The sequence below is a fragment of the Protopterus annectens genome, chromosome 1.part1 (assembly GCF_019279795.1).
Source record: "Protopterus annectens isolate FY-2018-M chromosome 1.part1, PAN1.0, whole genome shotgun sequence".
Lineage (NCBI taxonomy): Eukaryota > Metazoa > Chordata > Ceratodontiformes > Protopteridae > Protopterus > Protopterus annectens.
Window position 1 is genome coordinate 1,953,942,563 of NC_056726.1, and position 16,514 is coordinate 1,953,959,076.

A 16,514-nucleotide genomic window follows, 5' to 3' on the forward strand; every position below is an offset into this window, starting at 1 on the left:
TTGTGTTTTTCACTGAATATTAACTCAACTGAAGTTGCGGCTGTCTCTCTACACAGTACTTTTTAGAATTTCTGTGTAGCCATTGATAGCGTTGGGGGGTATTTTCACCTCATCACTGACATTATGTCTTGCCTCATATAAGTGGTACATTTTGAGTTATCGCTGCTTAATATCAGAGCTTTGGCCGGCTAACATCTACCTGAAATCAGCTGGACTTATAAGTGAATTTAAGTACACTTTTATCTGCTCTTTTGCATATAGTACTGTATTTAATTTATTTATTTATGTTTTTCACTGAATATTAACTCAAGTGAAGTTGTAGCTGTCTCTCTACAGAGTACTTTTTAGAATTTCTGTGTAGCCACTGATAGCAGTGGGGGTAGTTTCACCTCATCACTGACATTCTGTCTTGCCTTATATAAGTGGTACATTTTGACTTATCTCTGCTTAATATCAGAGCTTTGGCCAACTAACATCTACCTGAAATCAGCTGGATGTATAAATGAATTTAAGTACACTTTTATCTGCTCTTTTGCATATAGTACTGTATTTAATTTATTTATTTGTTTTTTTCACTGAATATTAACTCAACTGAATTTGTGGCTGTCTCTCTACAGAGTACTTTCTAGAATTTCTGTGTAGCCATTGATAGCAGTGGGGGTAGTTTCACCTCATCACTGACATTATGTCTTGCTTTATATAAGTGGTACATTTTGAATTATCTCTGTTTAATATCAGAGCTTTGACCTGCTAACATCTACCTGAAATTAGCTGGATGTATAAGTGAAATTAAGTACACTTTTATCTGCTCTTTTGCATATAGTACTTATTTCATTTATTTGTGTTTTTCACTGAATATTAACTCAACTAAAGTTGTGCCTGTCTCTCTACAGAGTACTTTTTAGAATTTCTGTGTAGCCATTGATAGCAGTGAGGGGTAGTTTCACCTCATCACTGACATTCTGTCTTGCCTTATATAAGCGGTACACTTTGAGTTATCTCTGCTTAATATCAGAGCTTTGGCCGGCTAACATCTACCTGAAATCAGCTGGACGTATAAGTGAATTTAAGTATACTTTTATCTGCTCTTTTGCATATAGTTGTTATTGTTGTGTCTTTTGGCTTTTCCCGGTTAGGGGCCACCACAGCGGAACTTCGGTCCGCTAATGATTGGCAGTTGATTTTTACGTGCGAGGTGCCGGTCCTGACGCACAATCTTCAACGAAGGTACGCCCATTCATGCATGTCTCCACACAGAAGATGCTCTAGCTGAGAATATTTATTTGTGTTTTTCACTGAATATTAACTCAACTGAAGTTGTGGCCATCTCTCTACAGAGTACTTTTTAGAATTTCTGTGTAGCCATTGAAAGCAGTGGGAGATAGTTTCACCTCATCACTGACATTCTGTCTTGCCTTATATAAGTGGTTCATTTTGAGCCATCTGCTTAATATCAGAGCTTTGGCCGGCTAACATCTACCTGAAATCAGCTGGACATATAAGTGAATTTAAGTACACTTTTATCTGCTCTTTTGCATACAGTACTGTATTTAATTTATTTATTTGTGTTTTTCACTGAATATCAACTCAAATGAAGTTGTGGCTGTCTCTCTACAGTTAGTTCTCCACCCACCCTCCCTGTTCTTGTTTTGGTGTTAATGTTGGTGGCTTTGAAATTGCCCGCACTCTTATAGATTTGTATTTGGATACTCCTTCTGGGCCCATCTCATTTGCTCACTCAACTGAGTGCAGTGAAATCATATTCCGATTTCAGGCCCTCCTACTGTGTACAAAGAGACCATTTGGGAAGGAAACCCCCCTGTAGCCTCTTAATCCTGCTCTGTTCCCTCCTTCAAAAAAAAAAAAAAAAATATATATATATATATATATATATATATATATATATATATATATATATATATATATATTATTCTGCTACTCTTACTGTAACTTTCTTAGTTGCTCTTCTGCGTGCTGTTATCTGTTCAGTCCCTCTTACTTTGCACTTATTACTACTTGTTAGCAGCCTTCTAATTTACTGCCTTCTGCACTTGTTTTTTAGTCATTTGTTAATTTAATTGCATTTATTTGAACTGTATTTGTCGTATTGTTGCTACACACTCAGATGTGCTGGCTTGCACTACAATTTGAATTGTATTTACTGCTGTTTTATCTGCTTTTCTGTAACAAAAAAAAATTCTAAGCTTGTTTCCTGCCTTTCCTGTAACTAGTCAAGTCCAGATACAGACTTGCTGTATTCAGGACTGTTGGCAAGCTTCTGAGCCCCCCAAGCCTTTCTATGTTGGAGGGAAGCCTTCTAGCTTATCAGTGGGAGTGGTAAGCACTAGGTACCTATCTACCATGGGAAGAGTGGGTTTTGGCCATGAAATTGTAGTTCATTGACCATTTGGGCAGTTTTTCCATCTCTTTCGGCTTTCTGGTTAAAAGCCTGTTTTGCGTTTGGTCCCCGCCTTTCCTATAACTAGTGTAGTCCAGGTACAGATTTGCTGTATCCAGGACTGTTGGTAATCTTTTAAGCCCCCCTAAGCCCTTCTGTGTTGGAGAGAAGCCTTCTAGCTTATCAGTGGGAGTGGTAAGCACTAGATAACCTATTTACCACATAAGAAGTGGTTTCTGGCCCAGAAATTATAGTTTATTGGCCGTTTGGGAAGCTTTTCCATCTCTTTCAACCTTCTGATTTAAAAGTCTGTGTTTGCGCTTGTTTCCTGCTTTTCCTGTTACTAGTCTAGTCCAGGTACAGATTTGCTGTTTCCAGGACTCTTTGTAAGCTTCTGAGCCCGCCAAGGCTTCCCGTGTTGGAAGGAAGCCTTCTAGCTTATCAGTGGGAGTAGTAAGCATCAGGTAGCCTATCTACCACAAGAGGAGTGGTCCCTGGCCCAGAAATTCTAGCTATTGGCTGTTTGAGCAGTTTTTTCCATCTCTTTCAACTTTCTGGTTTGAAAGCCACACTTGTGCCTATTTTCTGCCTTTCCTATAACTAGCCTAGTCTGGTTACAGAGTTGCTGTATCCAGGATTGTTAGTAAGCTTCTGAGCCCCCAAGCCTTTCTGTGTTGCAGGGAAGTGGACATGGTAAGCACTAGGTAGCCTATCCTCCATGGGAAGAGTGAGTTTTGGCCTAGAAATTGTAGTTTGGGCAGTTTTCCATCTCTTTCAACTTGCTGGCTTAAAAGCCTACTTTTGTACTTGTTCTCCGCCTTTCCTGTAACTAGTCTAGTCCAGGTACAGATTTGCTGTATCCAGGACTCTTTGTAAGCTTCCGAATCCCCCAAGCCTTTCTGTGTTGGAGGGAAGCCTTCTAGCTTATCAGTGTGAGTGGTAAGCATTAGGTAGCCTATCTACCACAAGAGGAGTGGTTCCTGGCCCAGAAATTGTAGCTATTGGCCATTTGGGCAGTTTTTTCCATCTCTTTCAACATTCTGGTTTATAAATTGCACTTGGGCTTGTTTCCCACCTTTCCTGTAACTAGCCTAGTCCGGATACAGTGTTGCTGTATCCAGGACTGTTGGTAAGTGTCTGAGCCCCGCAAGCCTTTTTGTGTTGGAGGAAAGCCTTCTAGCTTATCAGTGGGAGTGGTAAACACTAGGTAGCCTGTCTACCATGAGAGGAGAGGTTCTTGGCCCAGAAGTGGTAGTTTATTGACCATTTGGACAGTTTGTCCATCTCTTTCAACTTTCTGGTTTAAATGACCACATCTGCGCTTGTTTCCCATCTTTCCTGTAACTAACCTACTAGGTAGCACTAGAAAGCCTTAAACTGATACAAGCCTTCTAGCTTACAAGAGAGACTTTGGAGTGATTAAGTATCAGTTTTCTGTACTTTCTTGCTGTACTTAACTATTTTCTGACTAAACGCAGATTTTCCAGTGTTTATTGTGATTTAAAAGCTTGTTTTTTTCACATATTGTACTTATTTGACTGCCTGCACTTTTAAAAAGTTATTTTTTGTTTAAATAATTTGTTTAACTGTTGTAGGCTACACACTAAAGTGCGATAGCCTTTTCTGATCATTTGTAGTTGTTTAAAGCTGTTTTAAGTGTATTTTTTACTGTTTTTGCCTTATCTTTTAAAAAACAAACAAACAAAAAAAACAACAAAATTCCTTGTTTCCCACCTTTCAATGCTAGTATAGTCCAATTTTCAGGCTAGTGCTGAATTCAGGGCTGTGATACTAGTTTCTGAGTTGCCCATACCTTACTTGGATAAAAGGAAGTTTTTCTGTTCACCTGTGAGAGAGGGGAGCTTTGAGCAACCTATCTGTCCCTGGAGGAGTGGTTCCAGCCCAGAAGTTAGTAGTTTATTGGCCATTTTAGGCTAATTTCTGTCTCTTTCATTTCCCTACTATAAAAACCGCGTTTGCACGGTTTTGCACACTGGGCAGTGCCGATTAGCTACGGTTAAATTATTCCTGGCTCCACTAAGTCTCCTCTTCAGTTTTTCACTTGAAACTAGTCTAACTTTCAACCCTAAGCACTCAAAAAGCATCTTACAGCCCAGCACTTGCTCAGACCTAATAGCAAGCACTAATATACCCTGACACTGATTGCCCAGCAGGGCAAGGCTCTTTATTCACCCCTCACCAACCAAGTGACTAAGCAGCTCACCCTACTATTCAGGCATGACCAAAGGGCAACTTCAGGTGCATTCTCCAGTCCAGCTGGTGAATCTGGGTATCCTGAGGCAATGTTACAACTGCCTCATGTACACAGACAACCCTCTCCTCCTACCACAAAACACTAACATATGCAAGAGATGCAATTATAAAGCCAAACTGGAAGCTAATCTGTCTCCACCCAATACTGGAACAGACAGTCAAGAGAAGAAGGTTAACACTTGCACCACAACACCAGCTGCACACAGACCTATTAAAACAGCACTGGCAAAAAAAACGCATAAAAACACAAAATCATACTTGGGGGCTCTAAATAAAAACCTACAAAAGCATCAGCGACCTCCAAAGCAGACACCCAAACAACCTGCACTTCCCGTCACAAACCAGACAACACATAAAACACAAAATCAGTGTGCTGCACAATCACAGCCCTTAAGGCAAAATAACATACCTAACACACTAGTAATAGGTGGCTCTATAGTCAGGCAAACTGACGTCCCACTCACTAGGCTGGACAAGCAGAAGGTTACTGTTAGCTGCCTATCAGGAGCCAGAATCCGCCACATAACACAAGCACTCAGGTCACTCCAGAACAAGTACAAATATGACTCTGTCATTGTTCATGTTGGTGTGAATGACCTGAGACGTACCTCCCTGGACTACATGAAAAGAGATATGGAAGAGCTCTCTGATCATGTAGACCAGGCTGGTATGACCCTGACCTTGAGTAGCATCCTGCCCTCACCAAGAATGATACCTCAGTATAAAGAAAAAATGATCAATTTCAACAATTGGCTAAACTTCTGGTGTCATTCAAAGGGGATCCAGTGTCTGTCAGCTTGGGATGACATGCTCGACAAGCTGCATTGCTTTGCAAGAGATGGCTTGCACCTGTCACCCCTAGGCTTTTGAATACTGGCCAAGGCTCTTGCTGCCCCTATAGTGCCTTTTTTAGGCAAGGCTCAAAAGTCAAACCCACCTCCATAAACAGCACAATTAGCAAAAAACTGAGGGTTATGCTACTCAACACCAGGAGTTTAAATCTCAAAATCCACGCACTCAAAGAACTCCTCAGTATGGAGAATGTCGACATCTGTGCAGTAACTGAAACCTGGTTCAAGGCTCCAGAGAGCACCCCAGCACTACTGGGCTGCAACTCATACCACACGTTTTGGCAACAGAACAAGGACCAAAACACAAAAGGAGGGGATATGTCCATATTCATCAAAGGATATCTACACCGCCAGGTTAGTGGTGCAGCATGATACCTCTGAGATCATCCATGTGCAACTAACATTGGGCAAATCTGCAATGAAAATTGTGGCCTACTACAGATCACCCTCCATGACCCAGGACCACCACTCCACCTTTCTGGAGACACTGGAAAACATGAAGGTCCTACCAAACACCCTGATATTGGGCGATTTCAATTACCCTATCATTCACTGGGAAAACTGCTCGAGTACAAATTCCCAGGCCCAGCGCTTCCTGGAATTCATCAACTCAAATGCCCTGGATCAGCTGGTAAACTCCCCTACCAGAGGTGAAGACATATTGGACCTGGTCATCACCAACATGGGTGACAAGTGTTCCACATTGGAGGTCAACCTGTCACTTTTTAGATCAGACCATAAACTAATCACTCTGAATGTCCACACCCCACCACCATCCCCAGCTAAGGAAACCACAGCAAAAAACTTTTCTAAAGCCAACTTCACCTTACTTAAGACAGAGGTGGTAAGTTTCACAGCTCCCATGCTAAAGGATAATGCTGACCAAGAAGCAGAAACCTTTACAAATGCACTCAATGAGAACCTACAAGGATGCATGGATTGTGCCATCCCTAGCAAAACCAAGACTCACTCCTCTAAGAGAAGGAAACCAGTTTGGTGGACCCCTGCAATAAACAAGCTATACAATAGAAGGAGGAAACTAGTTCAGAAAAAAAGCAAATCCCAAGAAGGAAAGACATCCCTAATCAGTATCAGTAAGAAACTAAGGTCCCTCATGAAATCATCCAAGGCTAACTTTGAAAGAAAAATAGCCAAGGATTCAAAAGATAACTACAAAGCCTTCTTTTGCTATATTAAGAATGTAAGTGGCAACTCACAGATATGCACTGAACTTGTGCAAAATAGCACAAAATACACTGAACCTACTTATATTGCCAACATCCTGGCAGATTCAATGCAAACTTCACCCCCTCTCACCTCCAAAAGGGCCCACAACAATACCGGAAAAGTGTAGTATCCCAAAAATCACAGACGCACAGGTGAAAACAGCCCTTTCAAAAGCCAAAAACACAGCATCAATGGGACCAGATGGTGTCCCAGGCTGCGTCTTGCACGATCTACAGAACAAACTAACCCCCCACCCAAACACGCTGTTCACCCTCAGCCTCTCCACAGGCTATGTGCCCATAAAATGGCACACAGCAACGGTTATTCCTCTCCACAAAGGAGGGGCCACAACTGACCCTGGTAACTATCAGCCTGACTAGCCTGTTCTGCAAGGCTATGGAGTGCATCATCATGGAACTCATTAACAAAGACATTGGGAACCTCCAAACACTTGACCCGACCCAGTTTGGCTTTGTTAAGGGCAGATCATACCTACTAAACCTGGTTGACTTCTTCGAGACAGTCACCAAGGCCATCGACGAGGGTAAGGTAGTTCACACAGCCTACCTTGACCTCGCCAAGGCTTTTGACACCATTTCCCACTCAGTTATTACAGAAAAACTCACCAGCCTGAACATAAACCCCTATGTCACGAGATGGGTTGTCAACTGGCTTACAGACAGAACTCACATGGTAAGAATAGCGGGCTCCAGGTCCGACTCTAAACCAGTCACAAGTGGTGTCCCACAAGGCTCGGTCATGGGACCCCTACTGTTCGGCATATACTTCTCAGAAGTACAGGCAAGCACAGGAGGACAATGGCTAACCAAGTTCGCCGATGACTGCAAACTGGGAGCCATAATTGACTCTCTGGCTGACACGGACATCCTCCAAAAAGGCCTTACTGAGATGGACACCTGGTGTCAAAGTCATGGCCTCATGCTAAATGGCAAAAAATACATAGTCATCCCATTTGGGAAATACAAAACGCCCACGAATTACCACATAGGTCACAGGCCTCTTAATACAGAAGAGGTAATAAGAGATCTGGGGACCCAGGTAGATAGTAATCTCTCCTTTGACAATCATATTGCCAAAGTAGTTAGGAAATCCTTCTATGTGGCCCATCTAACTACTAAAGGGTTCGCATCTAGAAATAAAGAGGTTATAGTGCCCCTCTACTTGTCACTCATTAGACCCATCATAGAGTACAATGCCCCATTTGGGATGTACCTCACAAGACACTTCCAACAGCTGGAAAGACCACAAAAGTATCTCACCAAGAGAATTACTGGCCTCAAACATATGTCCTATGCAGCCCGACTGAAAAAACTCCAGATGTACTCAATGGCATATCGCTTACTCAGAGGTGATCTCTGCCTGACTTACAAAGCCATGTCCAACTCAGAATTGATGGACATGCTCCAACTAAAGAAATCCAAGTCACTGCAAGCCACACACTCTAGTGAACTAAACCTCACCACAGCAATAAATAGAACATGCTGGAGGAAAAGATTCCTGTCTCAGAGACTCCCCATGCTTTGGAACAAAATTCCAAATTACATCAGATAGAGCCCCTCACTAACACTCTTCAAGAGAAACCTTGACGAGTGGATGGGTAACAGAAAATACTCCCCTGGGATCACTTCATTGGCTCTGCTTGACAGAGGATCAGTTAATTAATCAATGGGGGTGGCGAAAGCCGACACACTCTGGCTAGGCTTATAAATGCCCTCGGCAGATAGCCTAATACCTACCTATGAACCTATGAACATTAATCACTGCCATTGCTGTAATAAGTACATTGTTGGCAATAATTTATAGTGAGGAAAAAACTGTATGAGTTGCATCTCACCAAGTAGTGCTTGACAAGTAGAAACCTCATGCACGTTAAAATCATCCACTTGTATAAAGCCTTTTGCTGAGAAATGGAAGGCATGGCTTTATCCATGATATCTTGTTGGTTTAGTTTTGTCAGTCAGAGAAGAGCTATGCTATGTAAATCAAGAAATCTGACTGCTTTACTTAATTCTTTCCTGAACAGTTACCGGTTGTTAACAACTGTGATTTATGATGAGGAAGGCAATGTCTGCACTACAACTGATTTACCTTACATCTTTACATTCTACTTGATCCTATTAAGAAATATCTTTTATAAAACATGATAGGAATGCAATTCAGTAAGGTGCAACTTATGATCATATTTTGATAGAAAGAATCTACTTGCAGGAATATTTTTACTTATTTTTGTAATAAGAAAGTTTGTTTTCTTAGTACTTAGTTCTCCCATTTTTCCTTATCAATCCTCAATTGATTAAGGAAGATTTATTTTCAGGAATGACACCGCTGGGATTACATTATTGGAAATGGAATAAAGGTCCTCTTGAACTAATTGAGTTAACTTCTTTTGAATCTGGTATGCTGATATGATTATTTTGGGAGCAATACCCTGATGAGTTTTAGAGTTTGTTATTATAAAGTTTGGCAATTTTGATATAGCTTTTTTTCTAGTTTGGACAGCTGCCTGTACTGTACATTTGTGAAGACTGTGATAGCATATAATAGTCAGGGTAGTAGAAGGGACAATGCAGTGGCTATTCTACTTTGGTTAATGAGGAACAGTTTAGCCTTGTATAGCAGGTCATGCTTCTGAATATTTTTCTGGACAATATATTGGATGTAATACTGATATGTAACTGACATTATTTAAGTACTATGGGGTGTAACCTATGGATAAAGCACCGAGAGTGAAATTTGGAACATGGTACGTTACTAAAATTTAATGGGATCTGGTAATGGCTAAGAGTTGACAAAACAGCAAAACAACAAAAGGGGGAAAATGTTCTTTCATGGGGGAACTTTGGAATATTTTATAAGAAAAGAAAGTATTCGTGATGCAGAGATATTTTCTTGTCTTATTTTTTCATGTTGTTCTTTGAAGTATTCTTAAAGCCCAGTGTGAATATAGTCCTTAGTCTCTTTAAAATCAGTTCCCCACTGGTAACCAGTTACACCACAAAATTTTTTGATTTGTAAGAAACTGATTATGTAGATCAGTTTATGAAACCCAGCAATAAATAAGAAAATTATATTACTGATCATAAATAATTGCTCAACCAATCAGATACTTCATACATATGGCTTTATCTGGTCACCGGTGTGAAGCTGTCAGCCTAAGGATGATTGTGTCTGAAGAAGAATCATTAGCCTCTTCCATTAATTTTAGGACTTTTGGGGGGAACTGCCTCACCCCCTTAATTATAGATATAATTTGTATTGGTTTCATAACAGGAAATGAAGGTGGTGAATCCTGCCATCCCTTTGCAAGTACTGAGTTTTCAAACAAAGTTATGGCCATTCAACTGAACAATTAATTTTGGCCAGTTGGAATGCTGTAATTCAAAAGCTCTTCTGTTGCGAATGATAGAGACATGACGTATCTAGGAAAGTATAGTCAGATTAATTTAATCCTTTGTGGTTAAATGGGGTAGTATTTCTTTTCTGTTACCTTATTATAGATAGGGATTTGAAGGGTTTTGAATCAATGGTATTCGATTCCTTTTGAAACTGCAATGGACAAAGAAACTCCTAAGGAAGCCTTGGAGGCATCGTCCTCATTTTTATTAATGTCCAGACTGATGGATTATTGTACATAGGATTATGTGCAGGATTTTGTATGGCTGTGTCCCATGAGAGATTTCTCATCAAGGCTAATGGTTATTGCCCCATAGGAAGCTCCTCATCAAGGCAAGTGCTGGATACTTTTTGTAAAATAACTTTACTAATATTATGGACTTTCTCTATTCTCCCAGAAAAGAAGACTCAGTGGAAAGCTTTATTTGGGTGAGAGTAAAAACTTGTGTTAGGTAGATATTGTATTGTTTCAACAAGGTATAGATTTTTTACCAAACTATAAAACCACGTTTTTATTGATTTACTGAACATATTTTTGTTTTACAGAGCATCATTAGCTGTAAGCCTATCAGTAACTGAGTGATAGCTGTCTGCAAATTCCGTGGTCTCTGCAGCCAGCTTGACAATATTCTAAAAGAACAAACAGAGCAAATGCAGTCACTGGTAGGACTCTTGTGTTTTATGAGGTTATGGGACAAAAATGCTTTTTTTGGGTAGGAGAACACTGAAGGAGAATGCAAACACTGAATTTTAGTTATTGTACTGCTTTACATCACCCACGTTAAGTGATAATAGAAAAACAAGAAGGATGCTTCATGCTCACCAAATAATTTATAAAACTCAGTGCATACCAATATTATATATCCCCCATTCTGAAGGAGGAATGATTCTCCTTGAAATTGATTAAATGTATAGATCTGCAATCGTAGGACCCAGACGTAGTGAAAGTTTTGAAACAGGAGGAGAATAAATCTAAGATGACTTCTCTGTTTAATCTATCAGAAACATATCACTGTCAAGCAGGAATGGAAATCAAACCAGAAGTGGATATAAATCAGGCAGCAACTGAATGTGCCAAAAAATAAAAGAAAGAATATAAGGTGAAGGACCAGATGAGAAGGCAAGAAATGTGGAAAAAGCATAAATATAGTTGCAAGTATAGAAAACTTCTGGAAGAACCTCCTGTTGATCAGGAAAGAACGCAGGAATGGTTAAGGAGAGGAGAATTCAAACCAAGAGATGAAATGTTAATACTGGCAGCCCAAGACAGTGGGCTACATACACATTGGTTTACAAAGTCCAGTGAACATGTGGGAGAAACAGACAAATGTAGATTTTGTAAAACTGAATTGGAAACAGTTGCACACCTTTTTGCAGGTTGCGACATACTAATGGCAGAAGGACTGTATACTGAAAGGCATAATGATGTGGCAAGATTGTTGCACTGGGGATTGTGCAAACATTATGGTATTGAAGTGGCTGAAAACACTGGAAACATCAGCCACAGAGCATCATAGAAAATTGTGAAGTTTATATCACATGGAATGGGACCACCCATTAGCAACAGTTCAAAAGATAGAGTCTAAATATAGTGGTTCAGGAAAAGAAGAGTAGCATTGATCATTGAAATCGCCACACCCAGTGATTACAGTGTCTTGCGTGCAGACAGACACAAAGTCATAACATATTAAGATCTGCAGGCAGAAACAAGAGCAACGGGGAAGAAAGATAGCCAGACAGTTCCAATAGTAGTAGGAGCAACGGGTCTTATAAAAAAGAATCTGCAATTGTATTTAGATATGTTACCAATCCATGTAACTCCGTACGAATGACAGAAGGTGTCATTACTGGCCACATTGCAGGTGCTCCATAGAGCACTTTTGGCTGACATCAAAGATTGAAACAATACTAATTTCAGGAACTTTAATTATACTTTGACTTAGGAATGGGGTCCATTCTTGTCATGGTATTAGAAACCCAAAATACTTGGAGAAATTAAAAAAGTGATAATATCAGCATCAGGAATCCCCACCCTTGACATTTAATTACTAAGGAATATATTTGTAGAACGGATCAGTTAAATTGTTTCAAAAATATGATTAATGACTAAGCATTTCTTACCTGAGAGCATTCAGGAGACCTTCTGTGCTATTAGATGGCTGGTCTTTCAGAACTTTGATGCATCCTTTCATCTAGAAAGAGAGCAGGAGTTGAAGACATTCAAAAACAAAGTAAAATTAAGCACTTCATCATGCACACTGAAATAAGTATTACAAAATATATCCTTAGTGCTATCATTGTAGATTTTTTTGTGTAATGTCTGGTCAAAGATCTTTGTGAAAAGAGCAGTCTGTCTGTTCTCATGGAATGTATCTGAATTACCTTCTTAACAGTAAAGGGTCTATCAGCTAAGAATGCAATGTAAGTAAATTAGATAGAGGGGTGATCAGAGGGCACACCTGAACAGCCACACACTCCTTGACTAATGGCCACAGGATGAATCCATTTAAAAAGGTGAAACTCTCTACAATGCTGCATTCTGAGATGCAACAATTCCCAAATATCTGAAACTGAGAGTGTGCCAAAATATGTGTTACTCTAACAGATACCTAAATAGTCTCACTAGGCTATTGTCTGTGACTTGCTTTTAGCTACTATAGTCTGAGTTAAATAATTGCAGCAAATTTTCTCTTTATTAGGATTTTGTGCCATGTATAGGTATCCATGTTTCCTTCTTGGGAAACCACAGGAGCTTCTTTCATCATGACTCAAAAATGAATGTCACACCACTTGTATATGGGCAACTAAAACAAGGCAAAGTTTGACAGATGAGAAACGTGTAGTAAATCATCAAAGATTTTTCATTTTTGCCCATTGGACTGTGTCTGCTTTGTGGAAATGTTTTTCATCTCATACTGATAAAGAAGACAGAACATAAGGCAGTCTGCAGGCAAAAAATGAATGTTTTTCATACTTTTCAAAACTATTTGTATATTTATTGTTACCTGCTGACTGGGTTAGAGCTCTTACCCATATGAACCATATTTTGCTTTTTCTTTTTGGTCTTCAGTTCTGCGAAGACCTTTTTTGTTCCACAACTTTGAGCTGAAGGAAGAGCTAGTTTGTGGACTTGTGCAGGGTTCTAGATGACCTAGCTGTGGTTCTGGCTGCAGTCACCAGCTCTACAGTATTCTCTGTAAGTCCAGAAAAGTAAAATGTGTCATTATCTGCACTATTCCCCCATCTATTTTCAAAGAACTGATAGGGCTGTATGATATAATCTTAATATATATATATATATCTATATCTATATCTATATATATATATATATATATATATATATATATATATATATATACTGAACAGCTAACCATCTTTTGTGCTTCCTAAGGTCTCCTTCATTAAACGTTTCAACTATCTGTCAGTTACCACAAGGATCTGAGCTATTAACAAACCGCTTCCTGCAGTCAAGGGTACAGGGTTGATTCCTTCTACATCTGTTTGCCTACTGTGTGACACTAAGTGAGTCATTTAACAAGGTAGTTGTCCCAGTTTAAACAACGATTTAAGCCAGTTTGTTATAGAAAATGGGCAGCAGTGGCCAAATGAATAAAAATAAAACTGTTTGCCATTTTCGCCCTAAAGTGTGGTATCATCTGCATATCTAAGATTGTTAATATTTCTCCCGATATGTTTGTTTCAAGGATATGATTCATCTAACCCAGCATTCTACATGATATATTCAGTGTGGAAGTGAAATATAGTCACAATATATACAGTATTGTATATCCTTTTCAATGTTGATCCACACAGTTATTTCATATTTGATTCTAATCTCTGTATTTTTGATCTGCATACAGATTTCTTAAGAAGCAAAAATGGCAATGCAGTGTCCCTACTTCCCCTAGAAATTTTACAGTTTCTTGTGATACACACAGTCAAAGACTTCAGAAGAGTCACCAAAGCAGAAGCTCCCTCATTTTGTAGAAGCTCCCTTATTTTCTCTATTATCCAGTGGATGCTGGCACCTTGGTGCCCCTTGCAGTTTGGTACCTCTGACTCTTTAAAAACCAGCTTACAAATCTATAGTTCTTGGTCTATACACATATCACTGTAATCTAGCTTTCAGGATCCTAAGCCTTGCCTTTCCAGTATGTGAAACAAGTGCAACTGTTTTCTAGATTCAGCACACTTTAACACTGCCTTTATATTTGTATTTTTCGGTGTAAAATTGGGGAAAATGTTTTTTCTTTTCTGTCATGGTTGTCCTGGTGTTTAAGAATGCTGGACAAGTAAGCTTTAATGCTTTCTGATGTTAGTTCTGGCCAAAAATATTTGCAAGTGCATTTTCTTTAATACTATATACAAAAAGAATGTCTCAAATCCTTTATGGAAGGCTAAGACAGGTGCATGTTCCTTTAAACATCATTTATATGATGTACAGAACGATTATCTTATTTACTTTTAAATAAGACTGTAAATTATGACATTGCCCTAAGACAGAAAACTGATTATAAAGTGCCCTTGCTGTCACTCTACAGTTCCATGATCATTTGCTGAAGCGGTAGGGTGGATTTGCGCAGTTCATGTAAAATAGCCCATTATTATATAGTATTAAATAATGTACTCACAAGTAAGAACTCACCAGACCAGTACGTTAATATGATTGCATTCTATTTGTTGTTATAAAAGACTAACACGTATGATTTATTTTATTGTAATTCTTTTATTTTTAAGAGTGATAGTGGACTGATCCACAGTGTCTCATTTCAGCCAGTCTGGGAGAGAGAAAAATAAATAATATTAACATGCTGAGTTGTGTAAAGAGTGCAGTAAGATAAGTACATATTGGAAGTCCAATCAGTGAGTATAATGTACAGTTTAGCTAAAGTGAAAAAAAAAACATTTAAACAGAAATAATATCTTGTATATTCTTTAAGGAATATAATGTAATACAGTCAGGAAGGTGTATCAAAGAGCATGTGTATGTTTCATGTTCAAGGGGCCTATGATTTTGAAAACAGCCCAGAGTTAATCTTTATCTGCCACTGGCAAAATGTATTTTCTTTGAATGTGGGTTTCAATGCTGTTTCAATGCATGTGAGTTTCAAGATCAGAGAAGTTTTAATGCTAAGTCTATTTTCATTGTGAGACTGCATTGCTTTGTTTAACAGATATCTATTAGGGTTTGTGCTGTAAAATGCAAAATAAAACTTTCAAATGAAATATAAATCATCGCAGAAGTAAAGCAGTATGCACATTACAGTGTTTATGGTAAATGGGGCAAAATAACCAAGGAATGGGACATTGGAATGGCTGCAGGGGGGGAGGCTCCATTCGACCATGATTTTGTGAGGGGGGGTAGCAAACTCAGACAGCCCCGGTTGAACTATACCTCTCAGTTGTCCATATGTTTGCAGAATTAATAGATATTTGCTTCTTATTTTTGGTTTGTTCCTCATAAAATTTGTGGTTTTCTAGTAAATCATTTAGGAATGAAGTCACTAAATGACAGACATTGAGTTTCAGACGTCATAACCTTCAGAAAAATGCATGCTAATGCAAGACCTGTTATTCTATCAACTGTCTTAAGTTTATACAAGAGCAATTTTTAGTAGTGTTTGTATGTTCCCCCAATATATTTGGCCTTGTCCAGATTTCCTGCACTAAGAGGTTGAGAGGTATATGCAAATCGCTTTGCAGAATTAGGAATATCCAAACCTCTCCATTGTCCCCAATTTTGGCTCAAAATGTTGCTCTCCCCTAATAATCCCTCCTCAAAATGGCAATTTTGGAAGAAAACGTGGAGGGTTTACAATTATATATAACTGTGATGATCAGTTATAGATTACTTTTATTTCAGAAATACATGTAGATGCTCTTATTTTGTTAGCTGCTCAAGTTAACAGTGTTAATATTAAAAAGGTGTCCCTTTTTTGACAGGTTCCCAGCTGTATTGTGTGGCAACTTTATATTTTTGCATCACATTTTGGTCTGTTTTTCATAAAATTGTGGTTTTCTGGCAAATTCGTGGCAAATCATTAAAAACTGAAGTTAGAAAATAATGACAGACATTTGCGTTTCAGATTTCATACCCTTCAGAAAATTCATACTAATGCAAGACCTACTACTGTTCTATTATCTAAGTTAATAAGAGCAATATTTAAAAATTGTCCTTATTTTTGGGCCTGTGTCCCACTTCTAGTTCTATGTATGGCTTTGTCCAGATTTCTTCCTCTGAAGTTGAGAGGTATGAGTGTCAGAGCCATCGCTGTCAGCCAGAGACATTTCAATTTGTGACATACTTGTTGCACCCCACTCCCCATTGTAGTGGCTTTGGATGTGTCCAA

The 16,514-nt window shown here is 39.0% G+C and overlaps 1 protein-coding gene across 4 annotated transcripts in view; it reads right to left on the reverse strand.

Moving 5' to 3' along the window:
- Positions 1–16,514, reverse strand: part of LOC122813026 (CYFIP-related Rac1 interactor A-like) — a 1,136,056-nt gene that overhangs the window by 20,451 nt on the left and 1,099,091 nt on the right. For all 4 annotated transcript variants that reach the window (XM_044085138.1, XM_044085156.1, XM_044085145.1 and 1 more), the window contains one exon: positions 12,286–12,356. In XM_044085138.1, the coding sequence (XP_043941073.1) occupies positions 12,286–12,356 (71 nt within the window). The remainder of the gene's footprint in view (positions 1–12,285; positions 12,357–16,514) is intronic.